The sequence below is a fragment of the Ursus arctos genome, unplaced genomic scaffold (genome assembly GCF_023065955.2).
Source record: "Ursus arctos isolate Adak ecotype North America unplaced genomic scaffold, UrsArc2.0 scaffold_18, whole genome shotgun sequence".
In the NCBI taxonomy this organism is placed as follows: domain Eukaryota; kingdom Metazoa; phylum Chordata; class Mammalia; order Carnivora; family Ursidae; genus Ursus; species Ursus arctos.
Window position 1 is genome coordinate 54,103,831 of NW_026622852.1, and position 27,814 is coordinate 54,131,644.

Sequence of the window (27,814 nt, forward strand, 5' to 3'; positions counted from 1 at the left end):
AGGGACAGATTGAGCCCAGAACCCAGGCAGTTCAACTGTGGAGACCACTCTGCTCTGGCTCCCTCTTCCTTGGCTCATTGGATGCCAGGTTCTCTCTTGCCTTGGGGTCACAGCCCATGCTGCTCCTGGAATGCTCTGTCCTCTCCCCTTTACCCAGCTAATTCTTGTTCATCTTTCAGGTTTGCATCTGGACATCCCTTTCTTTCGGGAGATGAAAGATGTCTCCCTTTCTTGTCTCCCCCTGCAAGCCCAGGTGTCTCCTCAGTCTCCCCACATTCCTGAGTTTCTCCCATCAGAGAAACTATCACACAAGGTTGTAATTAAGTATCTGCTTCCTCTGAGCTCCCTGGGGCCACCATGTATCTTGCCCACCACTGCGTACCCGTGGGGTGGGCAGAGGCTGGCACACAGATATATTAGCTGTCGAATGAATGAAGGAATGTGACCTTGCTGATAATTATATTTAAAAACAGCTCTTTGCAGTGGCGCCTGGGTGGCGCAGTTAAGCGTCTGCGTTCAGCTCAGGTCATAATCTGGGGGTCCCACGATCGAGTCTCACGTCTGGCTCCCTGCTCAACAGGGAATCTACTTCTCCCTCTCCCTTTGCCCCTCCTTCTGCTCCTTCTCTCTCTTCCTCTCTCTCTCAAATAAATAAAATCTTAAAAAAAAAAAAAAAAAACCCAAACACCAACCAAACAAAAAGAGCTCTTTGCAGTTATGAAAGGACTTGCCACAGTTTTCTCCAAGCCTCACCAAAGCCTTGTGACTTGGACAAGGTAGGAATTCCACACCCACTTACAGAGGGGGAAACAGCGTGAACTCCAGAGAGCTTAAGTGGTTGAACTTGATTCCAGCTCAAGTCAGCCCTGTTCAAACCCAGTGTTTCGTTCGAGGCACCGTTGGGCGGTCGGAACGTCATCACTTGACTTCAACTCTCAGGGAGACAAGGACTGGTAGCGGAAGTTTGCAAACAGCTCCAAAAGAAAGTGGGGAGTGCCAAGTTTGGTTTAAAAAGATGCTGTGGGAAGTCAGAGGCAGTGGCATTTGAAAATGGGCCCTTGAAGGGCGGGCAGAATTTGTGTGTGGACGGGGAGGAGCAGAGAAGCCGAAGAGGTCTCAGACCGATGGCAGGTCCCTCCCAGAAAGACCCTTAGAGACTTCATAGCTCCGCCTCAGCCTCTTTAAGGGTGGCCCCGCCCCACTCAGCCACGGGAGTCAATCGAATCCCGACGGCCAATAGTAGGGGAGAAGAGAGCACTTCCGCGCCTCAACCGCACTTAGGGGGCGGTGCAGGGGCCGAGGGAGGTGCGGCCAGGCTGGTCACGTGATCCGGCCCATTGGCCAGAGACCGGAGCGGCGAAGAAGGCTTCGGCGACATTCATTGGGCAAAGGAGGGTTGGCCCTGCGTGAGGCCACGCCCCCCCGCGGTGGCCGCGAGGTTGGTTGCGCGGGCGCCGGGGAAGGAGACGCTGCCCTTCCGCAGCGATGGGATCGTGGGTGAGTGGCGCCTCGGGATGAGCCCGTGCGGTGGGCGACGCGGCAGGGCCCGGGACTGAGGCTTGCAGCGTGGGGGAGCTGGGTCTGAGCAAGGAACTGGGTGGGAGCGCAGGTGTCCAGGCTCAGACGGACTAGAAGGGCCCGGGTTGGAATAAACAGGTACCCGGGCCGTGGGCGGCGCGAGAGGTGGAATGGAAGGTACCAGGTCAGTGAGGAAATGTTCGGGCCTGGAACGTTGCAGGGTCGCAGGTTCCCGAACCTGGGCTAGGAAAGTACCCGAGACGGAGGGAGCAGGTGTGCGGGCCGTGGGTGGCGCCAATGGGCACCTGGACGACCCTCAAGGATAGTCCAGGGGTCGGGCAAGAGAAAAGGGGGCCTGAACCGGGACTGCGCAGGGAGACGACCGAGATGGGATGAGCAGATTCTGAAGAAGGGGATATCGCCGAGGTCCAGTGCGGGAGTGCCCAGTACCCAGCTTGGTCAGACTTGTAAGGCGTCTAGGGTGGAATGGACAGAGACTGGGCAGAGGGTGCTTCAGAGGAGTGCCCGGGCCCGGGACATGCTGGGGTCAGGGAGGAAAGACGGGCTGTCCAGGCCAGAGTCATGAATAGGATTGCTCAGGGCACGGGAGGAGGTGCCCCTGTGGAAAGTGTGGACATCCAGGCTGAGGGTGTTGTAAATGCCACAGCAGGGCGGAATGAGGAGCTTCTTGCCCAAGGTTACAGGGTAACTTGCCCAGCTGGGAATGGCGTTGGAAGTGTGCACAGGGTGGGAAACGTTGCTACAGGCTGTCATTGTGGAGAAGAGGAGGCTTCTCCCCGGGTTGTGTCAGTGGGGGTAGAACAGGGCACCGTCGAGCTGAGCCGGGATCCGAGCCTGGAGTGAAGCGGACTTGGGGGCCAGTGTTGTCACCTTGCACTTGGCACTCTTCCTCTCAACTGGAGCAGCAGAGGCTGCTCCTGACTCTCCTGCAGGCAAGTAACCGGCCTCCCAGCCCCGTCTCAAGCCTGGAGCACGTGTTCAGGCTCTTTGCTGTAGCTCCCTATGGGCTTCTTACCTGGGCCCAGAAGTCCTTCAGGCGTGGCAAGGAGGGAGACGTGGCGGCTGTAGCAGGCGCCTCAGGGGAAACACCGTAGCTTCAGGATCCCTTGCAGCGGAGGTCACATCCCAGTTTGGTCAGTTAGCGAGGTCAGTCAGCTTACCTCTCATGGCCTCAGTTTCCCCATCTGTCTCTAAGTCACTAGACTCCCAGCCAGAGCCTGTTCCAAGCCTGGCCAATAATATAAGTGCTGGGGAAATAGTGGCTGCTGATTCTCTGGGATTCTGAGGCCTGGGCCAGGTTTGGGGGGATGAAGGGGCTGGCTTATGATACGAACCTGGACCCTGACCACTGGAGGTCACAGCTCAGTTCACAGCCTCCGGGCAGGATGTCTCCTATCTTGACAGCATGACTGTCTCCTTGGCCCTAGACTGGCTGTTCCCCGGCACGGCCCCCTCATGCACGCAGCCCGGCGCTAGGGCTGCACTGGTGGGATGTAGTGGGTAGGATGTCCATCCTTCCCACTCACTGGGGATAAGCTGTTTCTTGTGCTGCTCCAGTGACTTTGGCCGCCGTCCCAGGTTGATAGGGTCTGTCCTGGCTTGTGTATTCCTTCCGCTTGAGGTCCCAGGAGACCTTGAAGGCATCCTTGGTCTTTGCGGTGGCAACGTTGGGGAATGCTCTGCAGGACCTTAGGGACTGGGCAGCGTGGACTCAAGCCACTTACTGACCTTGGAATGGGGCAGCGGGGCACCCTGAGGGTCTCGAAGGCCCCAGGGGAAAGTTGCCCTTGTAGTTTGTGGTTCTGCTGGGGCTGGCCACTTCCTGCTGCATGTCAGATAGAGCGAAACGGTTGCATTGAGCACAGAGTCTGAAGTCCAGTGGGCCTTGGTCCAAGTCCCGATGTTACCTCGTACTAGCTGCATGACGGCGGACTCCTCCTGACTTCACCTCTCCGAGTCTCACTTTCCTCTTTGGAAGCTGGCAGAGATGGGGTGCGGGGCTAGATAGCATCCCCTTCACAGAACTGTAACGATCCCGGGAAATAGCATATGTAAGGAACCCAGTGCAGAACACCCACGTAGAGTGTAGTGGCTTTCGTGTTTGAGCGGACACTCTGCTGCTTTCATAATACAGCCCACAGGAAATAAAAACATTCTTGGCTTTGTGGGAGACAGAAACCACGGAACAATTCTCAGTCAGGGGCCTGACCCTTTCGTGGCTTGAGCTTTTCGTATAGCCAGCGGACCACGGGTTTTAAAAAGCTTGTGCAAGTGTGTTGTAAGGCCCCAGGTTGGAGGGTGAGCTGTCCATCTCCCAGGCCTTGGGCCTGTTCTTGGGCCAACATACCAGAGATGCTGTCTTCTGCTCCTAGGGCTCAGGGTGGGCAGAGGGTGTGTGGGCCCTAGAAGTTCCATTTGGCTGCCTTCCTGCTGGTGGTTCCACAAGGCAGGGGCCTGGTTCTAGGCCTGGTGTTCCGAAGGTAGGCTTTGCTCCCACCTCACCCCCCAGGGCACTCTTATGGGCTTTTCGCTGTGCTCACAGGAGCAAATCCTTGTGTCTGACTTGGTCTTCTGTCTCCCAGCTCTGTGGAAGGACCCTCTGGTATGTGCGTCCCTGTCTTTCCGAGGCGTGGATGGTGCCTGGGACCCAGCCAGCGGCCAGTTGAAGACATTTTCCTTGGCAGCTCTTAGACCCGAGGGTGCTGGTCCTGCCATGGCGTTCCGGAGGACTGAGGGCATGTCCATGATGCAGGCACTAGCCATGACGGTGGCCGAGATCCCTGTGTTCCTGTACACGACCTTTGGGCAGGTAAAGGTTGGGGTGGGTTGTGGTCCTGCCTTTACCCCTCCGACCTCTGAAACGCTGAGCCACTCATCCCAGGGTCCCTGGCATTTGGGAAAGCTCATCCCTCATTATTGCCCTGAATTTCTGGGGTCTCTCTCCTCTTTGAGGAGAACAGGAAGGACTACGTGAGGCATCTAGGACCCCAAGCCTGGTCTTCACCCTAGGACTGTGTGAACTCTTGGGCTCAGCTTTTCAGTCTATCAAAGGGGTCAGTAATGCCCTCCCTGCCAACCTCAGATGTTTGTGGCTGACCAGGTCCTTCGACACTTCTAAAGCCCTGCCACATGGGGTGCGGCCCTAGCCGAGGGGCTCCCAGTTTAGCAGGCAGAGCGCGAGGAGCAGGGAATTGTACAGATGGGGCAGTTAGGTGGAGTGAATGTTATCGACTGCAGGGAGTCGTTAAGAAATGGGGTCAGGAGGCCCAGGTTTGATTTCTGACTCCCCATCATCTTGAGTACGCGTCTTAACCTGAGCGAGCCTCATAGTCTCACCTGGGAAATGACAGGCGTTCATTCAGCCAGGTGGCGCGGGTAAAATCCTAGTGCCGTGCCTGGCATAGTGGGGCTCAGTCGCAGCAGCTGTCAGAATCATGACCGATGGAGTTAGGGACACCTACTAGAGCCCAGATGTGATCTCTTTGGCATTGTCATTTTGCTGTCCCCAATCCCCCTCTTTACGTCTCCGCGGTCCACATTTCAGAGGTGCTGGCTAGGTCCCTCCTGGGGGGGGGGTGGCTCTCCATCATTCCTGGTCAGCAAATAGCCCCTGAGTGCCTGAGGTCTCCTGTGTCCCTTGGGTGCTCCCCAGCACAACTCTGCCCCCCTCAGAGCTCTGCCAGGGAGATGTAGCCCAGCTGCCTGCCTCTTTTCCTGCAGTCTGCCTTCTCCCAGCTGCGGTTGACACCAGGCCTGCGGAAGGTCCTTTTTGCCACAGCCCTGGGGACGGTGGCCCTGGCCTTGGCCGCCCATCAGCTGAAGAGGCGACGGCGGAGGAAGAAGCAGGTCGGCCCCGAGATGGGAGGCGCACATCTGGGCACGGTGCCCCTCCCCATCCTCATGGCCAGGAAGGTCCCGTCAGTGAAGAAAGGTAGGTGTGAGGTGCTGGGGGAGGGTTCGACCTGGAGTTAAGTCCCAGCTGCACCCCTGGTCACTGTCGGATCTCGGGCTAGTGATGTCCTGTCTCCAAGCTGAGTTCCCCTCCTCCGGGAAGCGGGGATGGCGGTAGACACTGCCCTGAGTCGTCACCAAGTCAAGGATTTGGTGGGTGATGGGGCCGGAGGCACATGTCCTGTCGGCAGCGGTAGTTCTCAGTATCTGAGGACCCCTTGGGAACACCTGCGTCCAAAGGGGGCTGGCGGGACACAGCTCCCCTGCCCAGGGAGGGAAGTCCCCTGGCTTAGGAGCAAGAAGGGCCTTGTGGTTCCTGAACCAGATGGCATTCTCCCCATCCCCCCTCCTTTTTTTTAAAGTTAAGTTCAGCCTTTTGAGCAAACAGTTCTTTATGCAGTTCAGTGTAGCATCCGTAGTGCTGTTTACACCACATCGAGAACTGTACCGCCGTGCTCGCGGTCCCTCCACGTCCTGCGTAGTCAGCCCCTCTCACCTCCCCCGCAGCCCCTGGTTGCCTTTGAGCCATTTTGTGTCTGCTGGGGTGGCTTTCATTTTTTTTTTTTTTTTAAGATTTTATTTATTTATTCGACAGAGATAGAGACAGCCAGCGAGAGAGGGAACACAAGCAGGGGGAGTAGGAGAGGAAGAAGCAGGCTCATAGCAGAGGAGCCTGATGTGGGGCTCGATCCCATAACGCTGGGATCACGCCCTGAGCCGAAGGCAGACGCCCAACCGCTGTGCCACCCAGGCGCCCCAAGGGAGAAGCAGACTCCCTGATGAGCAGGGAGCTGGATGCAGGACTTGATCCCAGGACCCCAGGATCATGACCTGAGCTGAAGGCAGACACTTAACTGACTGAGCCACCCAGGTGCCTCTGGGGTGGCTTTCAAAACCCTTATGGACCCTGCTCATTTTGTAACCCAGCAACCCAGTGTTCGCCATGACTGAATATCACATGGATCCCTTCCTGAGGCAGGAAGTCCTCATAGGCTCACATCTTGGGAGAAATCTGGTTTAAGAAGCAAAAAATCCCCCTGGGGGTGCCTGGCTAGGTCAGTCGGTAGAGTGTGCGACTCTTGATCTCAGGGTCATGAGTTCAAGCCCCACGTTGGGCATGGAGCCTACTTTAAAAAAAAAAAAAAAAAGAAGAAGGAGGAGGAGGAGGAAAAATCCCCTTATATGAAAATGAATTTTAATTGGGAATTATCATTGCAAAAGGGAAGTTTTCTCTTTACAACTAGAAAAAGAAGTTTTAAGACTAGTCTAGAACAGGACCTGAGAAGTGCTGAGGTAGCTGGGTTTCTGTGTTCACAGGCCCCTGGGATACCTGGAGTTGCTCCCATGCCTACCCCGTCCCACCACCCCCACCTCTAGTGTTACCTTCTTTTCCCTTCCCTGCTTTTCTCACTTAAAAAAAAAGTTTTGTGTGTATTTAAAAAAATTCTTCTCGGGGTGCCTGGGTGGCATAGCGGTTAAGCGTCTGCCTTCGGCTCAGGGCGTGATCCCAGCGTTATGGGATCGAGCCCCACATCAGGCTCCTCCGCTGGGAGCCTGCTTCTTCCTCTCCCACTCCCCCTGCTTGTGTTCCCTCTCTCACTGGCTGTCTCTATCTCTGTCGAATAAATAAATTAAAAAAAAAAAATTCTTCTCAAATTCTTTTTGGAAGGAGGAGAATTCCAAATCAGTTAGCAACACAGGGGAGACTGAGGGAGAAGTAGGAGGAGAAATCGCCAGACCTCATTCTCCAGTTTATCTGGCAGGTCCTGGGCCTTCTGGGCCGGGCCCTTTGCCGGGCGACAGGGATACACGCCGGTGAGCCGGACGACAGGCAGAGGCGTCGCACTGTGCTGAGTGCATGTGCTTGGGCGCTCTGCCTGACTTAGGGGGGGGGCAGGACGCTCCCAGATGAGGAGGGGGAGGGTCGTCTGGAGGTGGGAACAGCCTGTGCAAAGGCCGGACTCGAAGGCTGCGTGACCTGCGTGACCGTTGCACTCCTGTTCCTCATAGGCTACTCCAGCCGGAGGATGCAGAGCCCCAGTAGCAAGAGCAACGACACTCTGAGTGGCATCTCGTCCATCGAGCCCAGCAAGCACTCAGGCTCCTCCCACAGCCTGGCTTCGGTAAACAGCCGGGGGAGGGCACCGGGGCGCTGGGCTCAGGCCCTGCTACCGAGGAGGCTCTAGTCTCTGCCCTCGGGGAGCGGACAGCCTGGAAGGAGACAGAAGAGATTTCCTTCGGTCTCTCCTCCGTCCACACAGGCTTTCCGAGCTTGTCGCCGGTCACTTACCGAGTGAGGGCCGGGCTTCGGTGAGAGAGCTGGAGAGGGGCAGAACAGAGGTGGGCGGTCCCGTGTGGGGAAGACACTCGTCTATGAAAGTTCATTCATTCGTGCATCAGACACAGAGCGGGCGTCTGCTTTGTGCCAGGCACTCTGCTGGAGATAAAGAGATAAATGAGACAAAGAGAAGCATATTTTCTCCTGGGGAGTGGCTTTGGCCTCATTCGCTCATCTAGTGACCCGTTGGTGCAGTGAGCTCTGAGCCCGGCTCTGGTCTGGGAACCCAGGGGTGAGCAAGAGACGGCGCTTGCCCTGGAGGAGCCCACATTCCGGCAGGGCGAGAAGTGGTGGGAGCTCCCTCGGTCTTCCTAGTCCCCCCCCCCCACCCCCCTAGTCGCAGAGCGCCAGAGCAGGGAACAGGCCGGGACGGCTTCTGTAGGAGGCTGGGCTGGCCGTTGGCTTCTTTCCTCCTGCTTCTGTAGTTTCTGTGAAGTGCCGTCCAGTGCTTAGAGTTGGTGGGACCAGGCCCTGCTGAGGGCTTGGCCGTGTGCCGGGGGCCCGCTTCAGGGATGGTCTTCGGAGAGGGCGTGTGACAGAGGACCAGGCTGTGGGAGGGGCTCGGGTCCTACAAAGGGTCTGGGAGGGCCTTACCCCTTGCCCTTGGGTCCTTGTGCTACTTGGTGCCCAGATGGTAGCAGTGAACTCATCCAGCCCCACGGCTGCGTGCTCAGGACCATGGGACGCCAGAGGGTTGGAAGAGTCCGTGACCACCAGTGACGGCAACGCAGAGAGTCTCTACATGCAAGGTACTGGCCAGCCGGCCAGCCGTGGGCCTCTCCTGGGGTGGAGGTGGGGGAAGAATGGCCCAGGCTGGGCTCAGGACCCCTTCCCAGGTGCTGGTTTGCAACCCCACTCCCAACCCCAGAACCGTGATTCGGTGGTCTGCAGCCATTTGTGGATAGGGCACAGTCTCCAGGAACACATCTGGTCTGAATGGAGGCTGTAAACTGACCCGCGTGGAAAAGTGACTAGGAGCCGGCTCACGCAGTCTGCCCATTCTTATGCTTTCATGTCCTTCTGCCTCCTTGCTTTTCTGACCCCGTCTTGAGTGTGGGGCCTGGCCGCTCTCCTCTGCCGAGGTCAGACTCTCCCTTGTCTTCCCACCCGTGCGCAGGCATGGAGCTGTTCGAGGAGGCTCTTCAGAAGTGGGAGCAGGCGCTGAGCGTGGGGCAGAGAGGGGACAGCAGCAGCACCCCGACACCAGGGGACAGCCTGCGGAACCCTGAGACTGCTTCGGAGGTACTGTTGGAGGTAGGTGGTCCTCTCCTGCGGCTCTCTTAGCTCCCAGCCGTGGAGAAGCTGGAGGTGGGGCAGGGAGGCAGCCAGCCTTTGGGAGACAGAGTAGCACCCTGCCTTCTGCCGGGCCGTCCCTCATGCTCCTGGATGGGAGCTTCCCCTTCCACCAGGGTGTCCGTCCACCCAAGGAAAATCCACACGTAAGGTGCTTAGCACACACCTGATGTTTGGTAATCACTCAGTAGTCCAGGGTGAGGATTACACCCCAGGCCCAAGTAGGTGAGGAAAAGGTGGATTTTATGAAGGATTGTTGGGGAACAGCCTGCCTTCAGCTAAGTGGATCCCACAGCCTTTGTCTTGTCTTGTCTTTAGACACTTTTTTGGCAGTGTCAGTATTTATTTCCACATCAGAAAAGAGAAAATAAAAAAGCTAACATAAAAAATGTTTGTGTCCAGGATGGACGTTTACTGACGCATCATCTTGTTAACAGTGAGAAACCAGAAAAAGCTGGAAACGATCTGCATGCCCGTCGGTAGGGGTCTGGAGCACAGTGTGAGGGAAACCTGTATAGGCTGATAGGCTGCTGTCTCGCAGTACGTCATTAAGTGGAAAAAAGCAAGGTGTGGAATGTGCATAGTAGGACCCGTGTGTGTACGTGTTCGGAAGGACATCTATTCGTGCGTATGTGTGCGGATGGGGAACTGCTGGTGTGTATGTGAGCTTTTACTTTCCTCTGGACACATAACTGGGGAAGCTTAACAGTGATCTGTGAGGATCGGGTTGAAAGGGAAAGGTGGAAAAAGGTTTTGATGGTACTTACTGTTTGGCCTTCTTAATTTCGAGCTAAGCTTATGGGCAGGGCTTATATAGGTGGTAGGGTGGTGGACTGTTTCTATTTTAGTCTTTATGCTTTTATATATTAAAAAAAAAAAAAAAAAAGCCCTATGAGCTCCTGTCCTCTGCTGGAGCGAGGACAAAGTTGGGGCTCTTCGGGGAGCATTCTGACAGTATCTGGGGAGTCTGTCAAGGTCAACTTCGGGCGTCAAAAAGGGAGGTTAACCCAGGGAATTGGTTGCACAGGTGAGGGGTGTGTCCAGAGCGTAGGAGCCACAGAACCTAGAACCATGGTGGGGGCTTATTGGCAGGCGTCCCCCCAGCTTGGGTAGGGTGGGGCAGTGATACGGTGTGAGGCAGGACTGGGAGGGGTTTGTCTCCCCCTTGCCCCGTCCCATGATTTCTCCACCTGTGCATCTGTGGGCCATGAGCCAGTTGGCAGGGGAGCCTGGGAAACAGTTTGCGGCACCAGGATGAGGACATGCCTGGCACAGCTGGTAACAAGTGGACGATCTGGTGCTGTTTCCCCCAGCTGGGGGCTTTAGCTCAGAGCACACCACACAAGCAGGAGCACGGTAGCTACAGACAGAGGACATCGGAGAAATGCCCGGTGGGGAGACAGAGCCTCCGGTGCCCAAGGGCACACCTACATCAGGTCACCGCTGTCTGTGGGCAGACAGCAGACACCTGCAGGAGGATTCTAGATCATGGAAGGAAGGGAGCCAGCTGTTTCCAAAGTGGTATCGATTGCTAATACTACATCTTAAAATTCTAGAACTTTCATTGTTCTTATCGTGAAAGCAATGAAGTGTTCCTCACAGGATAGTGAGAACCACAGAAATAGAAAAGAGTCAGGGAGGAAAGCCCCCAGTCTTTGATCTTTGATTGGGCAGCTCATGTCGTGTGATGCGGGCAAAGGCCCTCAGCCTCCCTGAGCACTGGGGCCCTTGGCGGGACACCACTGCCAGCCCTGGGATCCTGGTGCAAAGTAGGTGCTCAGTAAATGATCTCTGTTGTCAGTATCATTGATGCCTACAACCCTTCATCCAGACACAACCGCTTGGTATCCTTCCAGGCATTTTTCTATCCTAAGAAAATTTTTTAACAGGTTTATCGGAGGATTACTCATATACCATAAAATTCATTTCAGTTCAGTTCTGAATTGTACAATTCATTGGCTTTTCGTGTATTCGGAGTTGTGTGTTCATCACCACAATTAATTTTAGAACATTTTCATCTCCTGTTCCCACGGAGTCCCATATACTCCGTCAGACACAGCCCCAGCCCTAGGCAACCCCTCATCTGCTTTTCACCTCTATAGATTGGCCTGTTCTGGACATTTCTATAAATGGACTCATGATCAGTGGCCGTTTATGACTGGCCCCTTTCCTATAGCATAATGTTTTCAAGGTTCATTCTCATAACTTGGATCACTACCTCATTTCTGTTAATCGCTGAGTAATATTCTGTTGTATGGCCGGACTGTATTTTATTTACCCATTCATCCATTGATGGACATCTGGGTTGTTTTTACTTTGTGGCTCTTATGAGTCATGCTGCCATGATCATTTTGTGTGCAAGTTTTTGTGTGGACACTGTTTTTAACTCCCTCGGGTGTACAGCTGGGAGCGGAATTGCTGGGTCCTATGGTAACGTTACGTTTGACATTTGGAAGAACCATCAGACGGTTTTGCAGCTGCACCGTTTTACATTCCCACCAGCCGTGTAGGAAGGTTCCGGTGTCTCCACATCCTTGCCAGCACTTGTTTTCGTCCGTCTTTTTGGTTCTAGCCATCCCAGTAGGTGTGAAATGGTTCTCTCACTGTAGTTTTGATTTGCATTTCCCTGGGCTAGCAGTGTGGAGCTTCTTTTCACGTGCTTGTTGGCCATTTGTAGGTCTTCTTGGGAGAAGTGTCTGTTCAGATCCTTTATTTTTGGTTTGGCTGTTTATCTTTTTTTAATGATTCGGCAATTTTATAAATTACTCAGTGCTCATCACGACAAGTGCCCTCTTCATCCCCTTTATCTGTTTCACCCATCCCCCCACCCCGCTCCCCCCTCTGGCGCCCACCAGTTTGGTCTCTATATTGAAGACTCTGGTTTTTTTGTTTGTCTCTTTTTCTGTTTGTTCGTTTGTTTTGTTTCTTAAATTCCACAAATGAGTGAAATCGTAGGGGATTTGTCTCTCTGGCTTATTTCACTTAGCAATATACTCTCTAGGTACATCCATGTTGTTGCAAATGGCAAGATTTCGTTCTTTTTTATGGCTAAATACTATTCCATTGTGTATCTAGATACCACTTCTTCTTTATCCATTCATCTGTGGATGGATACTTTCATTTACAATAGCCAAGACACGGAAGCAACCCCAGTGTGTTTCCACAGGCAAGTGGTTATGTGTTTTTATTATTGAATTGTAAGGGCTCTTTATATATTCTAGATAAAAGTCCCTTATCAAAGGTGGGATCTGCAGATATTTTCTCCCATTCTGTGGATCGTCTTTTCACTTTCTCGATGGCGTCCTCTGAAGCACAAAAAAATTTTTTTTAATCTTTTGTATTTCTTTAAAATTTTTTTTTATTTTAAGTAGGCTCCGCAGCCAACGTGGAGCACGAACTCATAATCCCGCGATCAAGAGTCACACGCTCCTCCGACTGAGCCAGCCGGGTGCCCCTGCAGCGCAAACGTTTTTAATTTCAATGAGTCCAGTGTATCTTTTCTCTTTTGTCATTTGTGCTTTGGGTGTGACGTCCAAGAAACTGGTCCCTAACCCGAGGCCACGTCACCGAGAAAGAGCGGGCAGACCTCTGCCAAAGCTACAGGGCTGTGCCGGCCGTGCTGTGTGGGGTCGGGTCCTATCAGCCACTTTGGCAAAGCGGACATTGGGTCCTGGGGTTCCATGGGCTCCGCTGGGGCTCTAGCTGAGTGAGCTGGGCCACTTGCCTCCTTGGGTTTTCTCTGTGAATCGGGGTCACAGCCATATCTGCCTTCAAGGGTGCCGCAAGGCCGAACAGCGGGGTGCCTGGGCCAGAGCGAGCCCTTGGTGAAAGAGCTATTTCCATCCTTGCCGTCCTCCTCCGAGCGCTTCCAGCTCCGTCCCCCGTGGCTCGGGCCTGAGCTGGCCCTCGGCCCGTCCCTGGGGTCGGGTTGCATACAGGTGCGGGATCTGGCAGCCTTGGTGGAAAACAGAGTTTTCCTACCTGTGTCTCGCCCCTTGGCCGAGAAGCTCGTGGGGTGAAAGGTGCAGTGCTTGCTTCTTTCCACATACCAGCCTGGAGGCCAAGGGCGGGAGGAGCTCGCTGAACCGTAGGCCGTTGTGTCTTCCGTGCAATACTTTCCCAAGTACACGGTTTATAGTAATGGTGGAATATGAACCCAGCTTTTTCTGGGAATCTGACTGCCCTGTTACTATAATGATGTTATCATCATCGTACATGATATCTTATATGTGTGTGTGTGTATATATATATATATATAAGATATGTTATGTGTATTATGTTATACTTTATATTTTATATATATGTTATATATTATATTCTAATGATTATTATAGTAGCCAGTACTTACTGGTATCACCACAGCCCAGCCTTGTATGAAGGGCTTTGCATACCTTCTCTCCTTCATATTTTCCCTAAAATCCTAGGAAGTAGGTACTCTCATCTCAGTTGATAGGTAAGGAAACAGAGGCTTAGAATGAGGAAATAATTTATTTGTCAGCATTGTTCAGTACAAAGCCATAGAGCTCATTTAAAATTTCTTAGAGGCCACACTAAAAAGCAAAAAAGAAACTGGTAAAATCAATTTTAATAATACATTTTATTATTTGTTTGTTTATTTCAAGTAGGTGGGCCTTGAACGCATGACCCCAAGATCAAGACCTGAGCTCAGATCAGGAGTCGGACGCTTAACCGACTGAGCCACCCAGACGTCCCTTAGTAATACATTTTATGTCCTCTAGTGTATGGGGCATATTATCGTATCAGCGTGTGATCAACATGGAGCATCACTGAGATATTTATTTGTTTAAAGATTTTATTTATTTGAGAGAGACAGAGATAGAGAGAGCATGAGCAGGAGAGGGAGAAGCAGGCTTCCCGCTGAGTAGGGAGCCTGACATGGGGCTTGATCCCAGGACCCCAAGATCATGACCTGAGGTGAAGGCAGACGCTTTTTTTTTTTTTTTTAAGATTGTATTTATTTATTTATTTGACAGAGAGAGAGACAGCCAGCGAGAGAGGGAACATAAGCAGGGGGAGTGGGAGAGGAAGAAGCAGGCTCCCGGCAGAAGGACCTGACATGGGGCTCGATTCCAGACGCCGGGATCACACCCTGAGCCGAAGGCAGACGCTTAACGACTGGGCCACCCAGGCGCCCCTCATTTTATTTTTAAATATTTGTTTATTTGAGAGAGAACGCGCACACTCACAATGGGGGAGGGGCAGACGGAGGGAAAACTCAAGCAGACTCCCCGCTGAGCACAGAGCCTGCCGTGAGGCTCGATCCCAGGACCCTGAGATCATGACCTGAGCCAAAACCAAGAGTCAGATGCTTAACTGACTGTGCCACCCAGGCGCCCCTGAGATATTTTAGAGTATTTTTGTTGGTTTGCGGTTTCTGGGTCCTAAGTATTTGAAATGCAGCATGTGTTTATACTTAGGGCACCCCTGCATTGGGACAGACCCCATTTCAGCTGCTCATTCGCTGTATGTGGCTGGTGGCTCCTGTACTGGGGAGCTCAGGTCCAGACATGGGCCCTTGCTGCTGGGCCCCCGAGCCTGCTCCCTTTTCTCCCCCCATCATTGGTGGTGGGGGGACCATGGGCCTGGGGGGTGTGGAGGGCCCGGGCTGATGTTTATTGTTTTAATTGCAGCCCGAGTCACAGCGAAGGGAGTTTGCAGAGAAGCTGGAGTCCCTGCTGCACCGGGCTTACCACCTGCAGGAGGAGTTTGGGTCCACCTTCCCGGCCGACAGCGTGCTGCTGGACCTTGGTGAGCTGGCCTGGTTGCAGGCTGGGGGGGGGGGGGGGGGAGGGGCATTAGCAGGGTGGAGGTGGGAGGTGGTGAGAGAACTGGGGTGTGGCTCCCTCAGAATCCTCAGAGCCTTTGGACCTCCTTCGATCAGTGCCTTATACGTAGATGGGGAAATAGGCCTTAAGGGACAGAGGAGAGTTCTTTTTGTTTTGTTTTTGTTTTTTAAGATTTTATTTTATTTTGTTTTTTTAAAGATTTTATTTATTTATTTGAGAGAGAGAGAGAGAGAGAGAGCACAGAGGGAGAGGGTGAGGGAGAAACAGACTCCCTGCCCAGTGAAGAACCTGACGCGGGGCTCGATCCCAGGACCCTGAGATCATGACCTGAGCCGAAGGCAGACACTTAACCAACTGAGCCACCCAAGCGCCCCTAAGATTTTATCTTTAAGTCACCGCTACACCCACCATGGGGCTCGAACTCACAGCCCTGAGATCAGGAGTCACGTGCTGTGCTGACTGAGCCGGCCCAGTGCCCCAGAGGTGTTCTTTTATATGTAGTAGGCAGGAGCAGGGCTTGACGAGGGCCCGGGAGTCGCTGGCCACTGTGCCTTGGCCCAGCCCCTTGGGAGCAGACCTTCAGGCGTGTGTGTCCACATCTCCCCTGACGGGTCCTGGGCCTTTGGTTTGAGCCCTCTTCTGTGGGATGCCCTCTTCATAAGGGATGGCTCCTGGAGCTTAGTCGGAAACAGGTCTTGCTGTTGCCCACCCCGCCGAGGTCAAGGTCCGTGACGTCAGGGAGCGAGAATGAAGCTGTTCAGCCGGACAGCCAGTGTTGTCCTGGTGTCCCCAGTGTGCCAGACCCCGTGCAGTGAGTGGACCACAGGACCCTTCTCTGGGTGCTGTCAGCCCTGAGGGGCGGCATCAGACTCCTGTGTCCGGCTCCCCGGCTCTGCCAGTGGTGACACAGGCCTGGCAAGGGCCAGCTGCAGCGATAGACCCTCTCACGGCCTCTCCCCGAGTGGCTTTGCCTGAAGAGGAATCCTGGCCTCCTCTGGCCTCCCCATGTGGCAGAGGAGGCTGGTGGGGCCTTTAAGGACATGGCCTCTGCTTATCTGTTCGACACACCCTTCCTAGGTGCCCTGAAGGTCCAGACTCCCACGGCCCTTGAGCGGGTGAGGCTAGAAACACCGTCAGTGGCCCGTGCGTTCCCTTGAGCTGTTTGTCATGAGTGGCTAGGTTTCAGTTTGTCGGGGGGGAGTCAGCTTGCCCAGGGCCACCCAGTACGGCAGAGCCTGCCCACGCAGAGTTCAGGGGCCATCGGGCCTCGGGGGGCAGCTGTGTGGCCTTGGGTGGGCGCCCTTGGCAGCCCCATTCCACACCTAGCTATGCCCACCTCCAAGGAGGCTGTAGCGTCGAAAGAAGCCATTCCTTTGAGGTGGTGAGCCCAGAATCTTCGTGCGTACGTGTTTAGTACACAGGCGCTGTGCGGTGAGCCAGCCCAGAATCGGTGTTGGTCGCTTTGCCTGCGTGCATTCCAAGCCCGGTGATTTCGGCCTCTCAGCTCAGCCCTTTTCTTCCTGCTCTTCCCAGAGAGGACCCTCATGCTGCCCCTGACCGAGGGCTCCCTGCGTCTCCGGGGGGACGATGAGGACAGCCTGACCTCCGAGGATTCCTTCTTCTCTGCTACCGAGGTGATGGGGGGCGGGGTCGAGGGGCAGAGAGGGAGGGCGGGGTGGAGTGAAGCCCGGGCCCCTGTGGGACTCTCACCATGAGCACAGGGTCATGGGAAAGTGAAGGCATTTCCTCTGACAGGAGCAGAATTTGGCAGTCCCCAAGTGCCGCTCCCCAGGGACCCCGTGCACTTGCGGGGGACAGGGAGGCGTGAGAAGCCAGGAGTCCTGGGTCCTGTGGGTGAGGGTCGGGTGTTCAACCCCGTGGCTCCAGCGCACGCAAACCTGTCCCTTCTTAGACTGCACGCCCATCGCTTGGCGTCAGTCTCCTGCCATGGCCACCTGTGTCAGGCCCGGCCGCCTGCCTGACGTGAGAAGATGTGGGCACCTGTCCAGTAGATCCCTCTGGGTCTGGCCCCTGGCAGAGATGGGGATGCTGAGGGCCAAGCTGGACTCAGATCAAGGCCTCTTGCCTGTTGGGTCAGTGTTCCCTCTGGCACCCCCTCTGAGAGGTTGGCCTTAGGGCGTCCCCTGGGCGGGCACCCTCACCCCCTGGGATGCTGCGGACACAGGCGGTAACACTGCCTTCCCCCTCCTGGGCCTCCTCCCCCAGCTCTTCGAGTCCCTGCAGGCGGGAGATGACCTGATCCCACTCTCCAGGCCGGCCGCGGCTTATGAGGAGGCCCTGCAACTGGTGAAGGAGGGGAAAGTGCCCTGCCGGACCCTCAGGCGAGCTGTGGGGAAGGAGGCGGGGAGCAGGGGCAGGTGGGGTGGGCCCTGTCTCCGCTCGGAGGCCGGAGAGGCCAGCAGTGCTTGGTGAGGACCGCAGGGCTCTGGCGGTGGCTCCTGCCCCAGCCGCGAAGGGTCTGGAAAGGCCTGGAGTTCTAAGACAGGCAGGCCTACAACTAACAGCTGCAAATTAATATAATTAATTAGTTAAATAACAATTGTTTCTGCTTATTCTAAGTTATCAGAGGGATCTAACCACAGAAACACAGTGGGCTCTCTTCCAAAGCCCTGTGTCCTGAAGTCATCTGTCTCAGTGGTGGCCCTGAAGCCGGGCGCCGGAGACGGACAGACCCAATTCCTTCCAGGTTCTGCCGCTTCAGAGCCTGGGGCCCTGGCCGAGTTGCGCAACCCCCCCCTCAGCCTCAGCTTCCCCGTCTGTGGCATAGTTAGGGTTTCTGATTCATCTTAAATTAATTTTGCTGTTTGATATGATGCTTCGAACTTGGCTTTTGGCCATGACTCTGGATTTGAGTAGGGGTGTTCAAAGTTCACTGACTGAAAGTGGTCGAGAGTCCTGGTTACCGACGTGGATGAGGGGAGGCAGACCGGGGTGCCTGCAGGTGCCCCAGAACGGATGGCAGCTCCCCGCCCTGGCGTCCTGGCAGCTGGGAGCAGGGGGGTCATTCCAGTCGTCTGCCAGTTGGGGCCTGAAGGAGGCCGAGGTCAGCCCGACTCCCAGACCTGGCAGCTGCACTCCGTGACTCTGAGTACAGCACTGCCTCAGCATCCAGTCAGCCTCTTCCCTTCAGCCTGGGGAGCACTGAGGCCTAGAGGAGGGCAGGCACTTGCCCAAGGTCTCACTGCCCGGCTGCGGTAGGGCCACTCGGGACTCCAGCCCGACCCCAGAGGGCATCGCTGGGCAGGTCCCGGGGGCGGTGACTGACTGTGCTTCTCCTCAGGACTGAGCTCCTGGGCTGCTACAGTGACCAGGACTTTCTGGCCAAGCTGCACTGTGTGCGGCAAGCCTTCGAGGTGGGTGTCGGGGGCGCCTGGAGAGGACGGAGCCGGGGCTGGGGACAGTCGGGCAGTCTGCCAGGCCTGCTCCCACACCGGGCTCCTCTGGGCGGATGGGTCACCTGCCCACTCCGTTATACTGTCCTCTCCGCCAGCTCGCTCCCCTCCCTTCTCATTCCTTAGGGTCTTCTGGAAGACAAGAGCAACCAGCTTTTCTTCGGGGAGGTTGGCCGGCAGATGGTGACGGGCCTGATGACCAAAGCCGAGAAGGTAGTTTTTTTCAGGTCTTCTTCCCACCTCGCCTTTTTTAATTTTAATTTTTGTAACTTTTATTTGGTTTTGTTTAAAAAAAAAAAAAAGCCCAGGATGCCTGCGTGGTTCAGTAAGTTAAGTGTCCGTCTGTTGCTTTTGGCTCAGGTCATGATCCCTGGGTCATGGGATTGAACCCTCGATCGGGCTTCCTCTCCTTCTGCCCCTCCCCACCCCACGCACAGTGGTGCCCTCTCTCTCTCCCTCTCTCAAATGAATAAATAAATCTTAAAGAAAAACAAAAACCCCAATCTGAAATCAAGCTGAGGAACCTTGACTTCATCCTGAAGGCTCTGAGGGAGCTGGAAAAGGCGTAAGGGGCGTTTCCTGTGCTGATTCTGAAAAATATGGTTCTGTATTGCTTTTTATTTCTGATGGTACCATCACCCAGTTTTTTTTTTTTTTAAGATTTTATTTATTTATTTGACAGAGAGAGAGACAGCCAGCGAGAGAGGGAACACAAGCAGGGGGAGTGGGAGAGGAAGAAGCAGGCTCCCAGCGGAAGAGCCTGATGTGGGGCTCGATCCCATAACGCCGGGATCACGCCCTGAGCCGAAGGCAGACGCCTAACCGCTGTGCCACCCAGGCGCCCCTCACCCAGTTTTATACAATTCAGTGACTCCAAAATGCAAACCTCAGAAGGTCCTTCTGAACCCCACCTGCCAGAGGGAGCCATTGCCACAGTTGGCTCTGCTTCTCCTGCCCAGTTTCACAGACTAACCCTTGAACATGGTTATTTAATTTCCGAAGTTCCCTACGGACTGTTCGGTTGTGTAAGAGTTTATCTGTACATCGGTCCGCATTAGCGGACGCACTCGCTTTTATCGATTGCGTCGTCCTCCCTCGGGCAGCCTGGCTGTGGTTCATCGAGTCCTGCGGTGGAGGGCCATTTGGGTTGTGTCTGATTTCCGCTGTGACACTGCTGTTATAATCCGCCTGTTGCAGACCTCTTTAGGGACCTGTAGTTTTCCGTGGGCAAGCTCAGAGGTGACGGTACCCTGTCTCGGGGACTTCTGGGTTCTGCCAGTCTGCTCTCAGAAGTGCCTGAACAGCCACAGTCCCTGCCACAGGTGTCATCGTGTGTGTCCTTCCATGACACCGAACGCACAGTGTTGGTAATTGGATGTTAGTAACCCTTTTAATCTGTGTTATCCATTCTTTCGTGTTTCTTTGATTATTAATAAGGCTGCATGAATTTTCATGTTTGTTGGCCCCTTGTTGGGGCAAAGCCCTTGAAAACGCCTCTCCCGAGTCCTTTTCACCTCACCCATCCAACTAGTGGTTCTAAAACGCACCTCTGGGGGCACCCGGCTGGCTCCGTCAGAGGAGCGCGAGCCTCTTGATCTCGGGGTCATGAGTTCCAGCCCCATGTTGGAGGTAGCGATGACTTAAATAAATGAACTTTTAAAAAGAAATAAATGAAAAAAAGAACACACCTCTGACCTCATTACCCAACTGCCTGAAATGTTCTCTCACTCCCACTGCCCTTGAGGTCAAAGACCAGACTTTGTTCTGTAGCCAGCTGCCACACACACTTCACCCTGTCCAGATGAAGGGCTCAGGCTTTATTTATTTATTTTTAAAATACTTTATTTATTTGAGAGAGAGAGAACGAGCAGGGGAGGAGGGGTAGAGGTACAGGCAGGCTCCCCACTGAGCAGGACCCTGAGCCAAAGTCAGATGCTTACGTGCCGGAGCCCCCCAGGCGCCCCGAAGCACTCAGGCTGTCAGTGTGTACTTGTACCGGACTTTCTCCTGTTCTGGGCCTTTGCCTGTGCTGGTCCCTCCGCGCCTGGCACCCTCGTGCTCAGTGCTGTTGTCCTTAACTACCTTATTGTAAAATACACACACGGGAGTATAAAAGCAAATCTTCGGATTTAACGAATGAAAAGGTTGAACCCCTGTGTACCCAGCACCGAGGCCAGGAAGTGGAACTTCCACCAGTGTCTAGAAGCTCCCCGGTCCCCCTTCCCCCCCCCTTTCCTTGGTTCCCTGTCTTTCAAGTCGCTGCTAGCCATCTGTGTCCCCAGGAGGCCTGCGCCAAGAGCCCGTGGGTCCGGCCTGCCAGCACGGCCCCGTGCCCCGGCGTCCTGTCTGCAGGTTGCTCTCTCTCACTACTCGCTGAGCTCCCTGAGGGCCGGGACCGCAGCGGCCCCTGCATCGGTATGTGCCCAGCCCAGGGCCTGGCACGGGGCAGGTGCTCCCTAAGTGTTTGTAATCATTGTCCCAGCAGCTGCTGTTCAGCCAGCAGCGAGCCCGGCGCTTTATTCATGTTTCTTTACCTCCAGTAGCTCATTTGGTCCTGACCACAGTCTCCACTCAGTGGATACGGAACCCGAGCCTGGGGAGGGTCAGGGGCTTGCCCGGTCCCTGAGCAAGGGAAGGGCAGAGTTGGCATTTGAACCCAGGTTGGCCTGACTTCAGCTGTGCCATTGGCCTGTTCTCTGTGGCCTCCCAAGACAGGGTGGGAACGAGCAAGTGAAGGGAGGGCAGGTGACGCTAAAGCGGGTCCCGGGCGCTCCGCCGACAGCCCGTTCGCTGTGGCTGCTCCCTGACGGGCCTGGAGGTGCGCTGTCCTCGCTCTGCGTCCTCGCTCTGCGTCCATCCCTGTGGGACGTGGGTTTTGTGAATGGCTGGGTGGCAGCTCTGGAGAGTGGAGCCTGCACTCAGCCTTGGGACCGGGGCAGGGACGGATGCTGTCAGACTGTAGTAGGCAGGCGGAGCTGGGAAGGGCCCCTCCGGGGAGGGTGCTTGTTCTGGGGGCGGCACCTAGGCTCTGAACTTGCGGGATCAGCCCCTGTTGTCGCTGCATGTCCGTGGGCCGGACCTGCGCCCTCTCCAAGCCTCGTCTCCTCACGCATGTGTGGGCATGTCCCGGGACCTTGGGAGACGGTGTCAGACATGCTTGGCCGCCAGCCCTCCTGCATCATCCTCCTTGACATGTGAAGAAACTGAGGCTCAGGGATTAAGGCATGGTCTGGGGTCACCCTAGCAAATTCTCTTTACAGCTTAAAAGAGTTATTTTTTTTTTCATGATTACAAAAATATTCATGCTCATTTTAGCAAAGCCCCGCAGACACATAAAAGCAACATGAAAACTTGTCCCCGACTCCACTGTGTTCACATTTGGGTGAACACCTGTCTGGCGGCCCCTCCCCCCAGGGTTCTGTGTAAGTGGCATCAACTGGCCTGTGCTCGTCTCTGTCAGCTCCACCCTGCCGGCTCTTGGGCACATCACTGATCTCCCAGAGCCTTAGTATGCCTAGCTGTAAAGTGGGTGTACTAGGGGATCGTCCCTCTTAGTACCGCGTGAATTAGATGCGTTGATCCACATGAGAACAGACCCCGCCCCCCCCAGCTTCATCCGCATGCGCACATCGTGTCACGAGCCCCAGCTCCACCTACGGCCCCCGAGAGCGCAGGATCTGTCCTGTGTGCCGAGAGCAGCAGGCAGGTCTTAGAGACTATTGGTCGTTTAGGTCCAGGCACTGGGCTGACGGTGTCCCGTGCATGAGCTCACGGACTCCCCCAGAATAGGCCCAGGAGTGTGGACTGTAGCTTCTCCCATTTCACCAGTGACACCCAGGGGCATGGAGAGCTTGATCCTCGGCTGCTTGACTCGGCCTCCTGTGCTCAACGCATCTTTGCAAAGTGAGCTCATGCTGGCCTGTGTGTGCATCTCCTGGGAAGCGTTTGGTGCTCAGTTGTGAGTTGGTCTGAGACGTTGTGGGGTGTGCTGTCGTTGGATCTGTCCCGGACGTGCCCTGCCCTCTGAGAGGCACGTCGTGGTGGGCAGAGGACACGTCTTGCCCGGTTTTCTCCATGGCCGCTGCTCAGGGATCAACCTCAGCCCTGCCTTGGCTGTCCAGCCACGGGCCTGTTCCTGTGGGTCTCGTCCCAGTGAGTCTTGGAGCCTCTCTCATGACCAGAACAGGCTGTGCTTCTCCCCACAGAGCCCCAAAGGCTTCCTGGAGAGCTACGAGGAGATGATGGGCTATGCCCTGCGGCCCGAGACCTGGGCCACCACGCGGCTGGAGCTGGAGGGCCGTGGGGTGAGTTGGTTTATGCCGAGTCCCAGTGCCGTGGGGTCCCTAGTACCCGAGATTCTCGAGCAGGGAGGGGGTGCCTGTGCAGAGCTCTGCCTTGATTTTGAGGCCTGAGATGGGCCTATCGCTAGTGCCAGGCCTCAGTTCCTGCCCTGCCACGGGCCCAGGCTGTCGGGGAAACAGCCCCAGCTGCACCCCACTGCGGTCTGGAGATGGGCCTACTCACCCATGTGTTCCCACCCAGGCCCCCATGCACCCGCACCTCTCTGGACTGTCTTCCCATCTGGACAATGGCCCTGCAGCCTTCAGTGCATCCCTGCCCTCTCACAGGTGGTGTGTATGAGCTTCTTCGATATTGTGCTGGACTTCATCCTCATGGACGCCTTCGAGGACCTGGAGAACCCCCCGTCCTCGGTGCTCGCCGTCCTGAGGAACCGCTGGCTGTCAGACAGCTTCAAGGAGACGGTGGGTGGCTGCCCTCCGCACACTCATGTCACCCCACACTTTGGCCCAGACTCTGCTTTCCTCCGTCCCTGGCTTTGGGTACCAGGCCTGGGCCCCTCACCCGTCAGGCAGCAGTCACCCCCCTGGGCAGGTTCCCCTCCCCCGCATGATGTGCGGCTCCGGAACCCGGGCAGACCAGGTGTCTGCTGTGGAGCCGCTTCCCAGGGGACCCCGTTGTTCTCTGTGCCCGTTTAGAACCCGCATGGTGGGCATTTTCCTTCTGCATTGTGGTCTCCGTTAATTCTACTCAGTTTTAATGCATCTTATTAAGTTAAAACAGAGGAAAAAGAAAGGAACAGCAGAAGTGGAGTGCAGGGCCCTGTGGGGCAGGCATGACCTGGGGCTGGTCTTCCCGAAGTTTGCAGGCCATGACTGTGGACCCCCACAACCTCTGAATGAGGTGGGGATGGTGGGTCATGGCCACTTTACAGAAAAGGAAACTGAGGCCTGGAGAAGTTCAGCGGCTAGTCCAGGGGCCTGCCCCTGGAAGGGTTAAGATCAAGGTTCAGGTTTAGGTGTGGCTGGTTCCTCACCGAGGGGAGGGAAGCAGCAGAGCTCAGGCACCAGGCCACACCTTCCTGCTTGGGGTGGGGGGAGCGGGGGACAGAGAGAGGCTGCGGGCCCTGCCCCTCATTCTGAAACCTCGGTGGGGTCCCATCTTTGGTTTAGGCCCTGGCCACTGCTTGCTGGTCAGTCTTGAAAGCCAAGAGGAGACTGCTGATGGTGAGTGACCCCCTTGGGCCCGGGGTGTGGTACCCACCTCAGCTGACCAATCGGCATGCGCCAGCCGTTGGTCTGGGGGCAGGGTGGGATGGGGTGGGGGGGGGTGGGCAGAGGAATTGGGCCGGTGCAGGGAGGTCTTGCTGAGCCCCCAGGCCCTGCCGTAGCTCTTGGCACCTGTCCTGCTGTTATCTCTCCCTTGACCAGGAGGACCTCAAAGGCACATGGAGGTCTGCTTTATCTCTTCCCCAGGACCCTGCACAGCACGGGCCATTGGGAAGCCTTGAAGGACCCAGAGGGGAGGGGGCATCCTGGAGGGAGGAAGGGCTGGTGCACAGGGGTGGTGGCTGGCTTGGTGGAGGCATCTGGTGGGGGCAGGGGAAGCGGGCGGAGCGGCCTCCCTCCCCCCACCAGGCTGCTGCTGTTATCTGCGCTCCCAGGCAGCGACTGGCTGCTCTGTCTGAGCTGCGATCCATTGCTCCCCTCTGCCAGCCAGGCTCTGCTGCCCGGCTGATACCAGCTGCCACTGCCAAGTCCTCTGGGCGCTTTCTGTGCTGAGCACCCCCCGCCCCCTCCTCGTGCAGGCCTCACAGCAGCCTCGAGGTTACCCCCATTCTGCAGGGTCACTCAGCAAGCACTCGACTGAGCCAGGCCTCCCTCCAAAGCCCAGCTCTTCCCCCAGGGCCCTGCCGCCTCCCCCTGCCGGCGTCCCAGCTCTCAGCTTCGCCACCTTTGCAGGTGCCCGATGGCTTCATCTCCCATTTCTACTCCGTATCGGAGCACGTTAGCCCCGTCCTAGCCTTCGGCTTCCTCGGACCCAAGCCCCAGCTCTCAGAAGTCTGTGCTTTCTTCAAGGTAAGCAGAGTGCGCAGCCGACCTGGGCTGTTCCCGGAGCAGGGGTGCGCAGGAAGCACTGGGGGGCGGAGCCTGGGGGCGGGGCGGGGCTCCGGTAGGCGGGGCGGGGCTTTGGGTGGTCTGGAGGGCGTCCGTGCGGGCGGGGGGGGGGGGGGGGGGGGGCGAAGCCCTGGCCGACGCCAGCCTTGTCCCCAGCACCAGATCGTCCAGTACCTGAGGGACATGTTCGACCTGGACAACGTGCGCTACACCTCCGTGCCAGCGCTGGCGGACGACATCCTGCAGCTGTCCCGGCGCCGCAGTGACATCCTGCTCGGCTACTTGGGGGCGCCAGTGGCCAGCAGCGCCGGCCTCAACGGGGCACTGCCCCGAGAGAACGGGCCCCTGGAGGAGCTGTCGTAGTGGCGGGTGGGGGCTCGGGGAGGGGCGCCGCCCGGGCCTCGTCCACGTGGGCGACGGCCGTGAGAAGGCCGTCTCCTCCCCTCCTTTGGGTCGGCACTGAAGGGCCCGGGGATCCATGGCCATCCGCAGCGGCAGAGCCTGGGCCTTGGTGGCCCAGGGTCGTTGCCCCTGACCTTGTCCCTCCTCATCATCTGGGAATCCCCGCCAACAGCCTTGGGGAGGGCCGGAGCCCCTGGGAGCCCGCCTGACTGCCCTCAGCTGTCCCTGGGGGAAGTAGCGGCCGGACCAGGGACCTGCGGGGCTGAGGGAGAGGAGGTGGTGGGGGAGAGGGGGTGGTATTGTGAGGAAACGTGGGACAGGCAGAGCCGGGATGCCCTCGGTGTGGGACCCCAGAACCTCCCCCCACCCCAGGGCTGCTGATGAGGGGGGTTGGGAGGGTAGAGGTGGAAGATGAGGGTGGCGGGGCTCTGTGGTGAAGGCCACGATGTCCTGAGCTGGGAGGAACCTGGGCTAGACGGTCTCTGGCTGCCCGGTCCTGCCGGCCCCGCCCCTGCCCCCACCCTAGGGAGCTTGCAGCTCCAGAGAGGGAAGGTGGGGTCACAGAGGGCCTGGGGAGCACCCTGGGGGGTGGCAGGCCTCAACCATCCAAGGGTGGGACAGGGGCGGGTCTACTTTCCTTGTGCCACGTCTGGGCAGGGACTGGGCCCTTGGCAGACCCAAGCAAGAAACCAGAATGCGGTCCTCTGACATGCCCTCGTCCTGCCAAAGACTGTCCTTTCTCTTCCCTCTTTGCCACCACCAAAGATGGGGGAGGTGGGGCTGGTCACCCCCCCCACCCACCTGCCTCTGCGAGCCTGGAACCCCCTGGGCGGTGCTCTGGCTGAGCTGGAGGCTCTGACCAGGGCCCATCGGGGGCCCAGGGACCACATCAAGGAGGTCAGAGGATGCATAGGGCTGGACCGAATCCCCTGCCCTCATTAGGACAAGAAACTTTGCCGGGCGCTTTGCCTTCGGCTCGACGCACAAATGCTCTAGCTGTGCACTGGCTGGTCCTACAGCCGTCCGCACATCGTCCCCACCTTGTCCCCACCTGTCCCCACATCTACAGGGTGCTGTCAGCCCTGCAGACTTAACCCTCTCAGTGTTTTCACCGGAGGTGGGATGTTCTATTTATTGCCTTAACACTTTACTTTGAGGTTCTGCCCCTTTCAGGCCGAGAAGCCTCCCAGAGACACTGAGGCCGCCTTGGTCTCCGTACTCTGGAGGACTGGCTCCCCAGACCAGGGCCCCTCTCCCCTGGATGGCAGAGGGGTCCCGGGACGGGGAGAGAGGAGAAACAAGAGAGGGGTGGTGTGAGCCGGGCCCATCAGCTCTGAGGCCACTCCCCTGCCTGCACACTCCCTCCTGCTCCCCAGACTGGAGGACCCCGTGTTGAGCCAGGGCTCCGGCTCCGACCCCCCGCTCTCTGAGGTTGGTGCCCAGGAAGGTGCAGCCTCCTGGGTGGGAAGGCCCGGGGTGGCCCTCCTCCCCTCCATCCTCACATTCCATTCATTTGCACTTACCCTGCGCTGTGAATGTCATCTTGGGCCTGGGCCCCGGCCACTCTGATTTGCTCCTGAATCAGTCGGAGTGGCATTTTCATCTTGTCTTTGTTTACACGTCCATGCACTGCCTCGGGCACTTGATTTGTTGCAGCTTCCAACTTTTGTGTGGTAGAGTGTGTGCATCGATTTCCAAATAAATGACATAAACATGTCCTTCTTGGGCTGTGTGGCTGAGTTGGTTACGCGTCTGCCTTTGGCCTGGGATCGAGTCCTGCATGGGGCGTCTGCTTCTCTCTCTCTCTCTCGAAAACAGGTGGGATCTTTAAAAAAAGAAAAAAAGGTTTAAAAACAACGTCCTTCCACATGGCCATGCTGATGGGTACATGTGTGGCCATTGGCTTCCTGGGCCACTGCTGGGGACTCGCTCCTTGGGGTGCAGTGGGTGGAGTGTCCAAGAGGGCAAAGGTGGAGGGAAGCTTGGTGGGGGCTGTGAGTAGTGAGGCAGGGAGGGCCCCCAGGACGGCGGGCCAAGTTAGGTAAGGTCACTTCTCTCTGGGCCTCAGTGTCCACATCTGTAAGATACCGGTGTTGGACCAGCTGTGGGGGTGAGGGTCAGGCTCAGGTTCGGTCCCTGTAGAGCTGGGGCGAAAGCCTGGAATGGGTAGGAACGGACCAGATCCAAGCTGGCCAGATCTGCGGATGTTTTCACAGGCAGTCAGACCTCAGGAGGTTTGTTGGAAAGGTACTCAAAAAAGCCTTCCCTTTGAAAACTTAAAATGTATGTCAAAATTAAAAGGAAAACCCTGGAAAGGACACCCATCAAACCAACACCTTGAATCATTAATACACATTTTACCGTATTAACTTCATGTAAATATTTCTTCTCTAAAATATTTCAGAGTGTCAGACACGTACTTCACCCCTAAATACTTGAACGGGCAGATCTTAAATTTTTTTAAGTCCAACAGAGGGCTTGAACTCATGACCCTGAGATTTGAGACCTGAGCTGAGATCAAGAGTTAGACGCTCAACCGACCGAGCCACCCAGGCGCCCTAACTTGAATGATTTTTTAAAGTAGGTTTACAGAGGTGGGCAACTGTAACCGCAATATAATTTTAGAACAATCCCATCATGCCCCAAAAAACCCCT

At 56.2% G+C, this 27,814-nt stretch overlaps 1 protein-coding gene across 3 annotated transcripts; it reads left to right on the top strand.

Annotated features, from left to right (window-relative positions):
- The first annotated feature begins 1,392 nt into the window (after window positions 1-1,392).
- On the top strand, window positions 1,393-26,877 carry MIGA2 (mitoguardin 2). Of its 3 annotated transcripts, none has more exons than XM_026514155.4 (16): window positions 1,393-1,497; window positions 4,122-4,348; window positions 5,260-5,470; window positions 7,501-7,613; window positions 8,460-8,577; window positions 8,946-9,082; window positions 14,773-14,890; window positions 16,462-16,562; window positions 17,155-17,270; window positions 18,230-18,302; window positions 18,468-18,554; window positions 22,547-22,645; window positions 22,970-23,104; window positions 23,813-23,866; window positions 24,602-24,718; window positions 24,914-26,877. In XM_026514155.4, the coding sequence occupies exons 2-16, from the start codon at window positions 4,253-4,255 to the stop codon at window positions 25,118-25,120; spliced, it is 1,782 nt and encodes a 593-aa protein (XP_026369940.1). In that variant the 5' UTR covers window positions 1,393-1,497; window positions 4,122-4,252; the 3' UTR covers window positions 25,121-26,877. The 3 variants fall into 3 exon arrangements, with proteins under 3 accessions (XP_026369940.1, XP_048079349.1, XP_044245601.1); XM_044389666.3 differs by lacking the exon at window positions 1,393-1,497 and adding an exon at window positions 2,385-2,471; XM_048223392.2 differs by lacking the exon at window positions 24,914-26,877 and having other exon boundaries at window positions 1,444-1,497; window positions 22,528-22,645.
- Window positions 26,878-27,814: the final 937 nt, after the last annotated feature.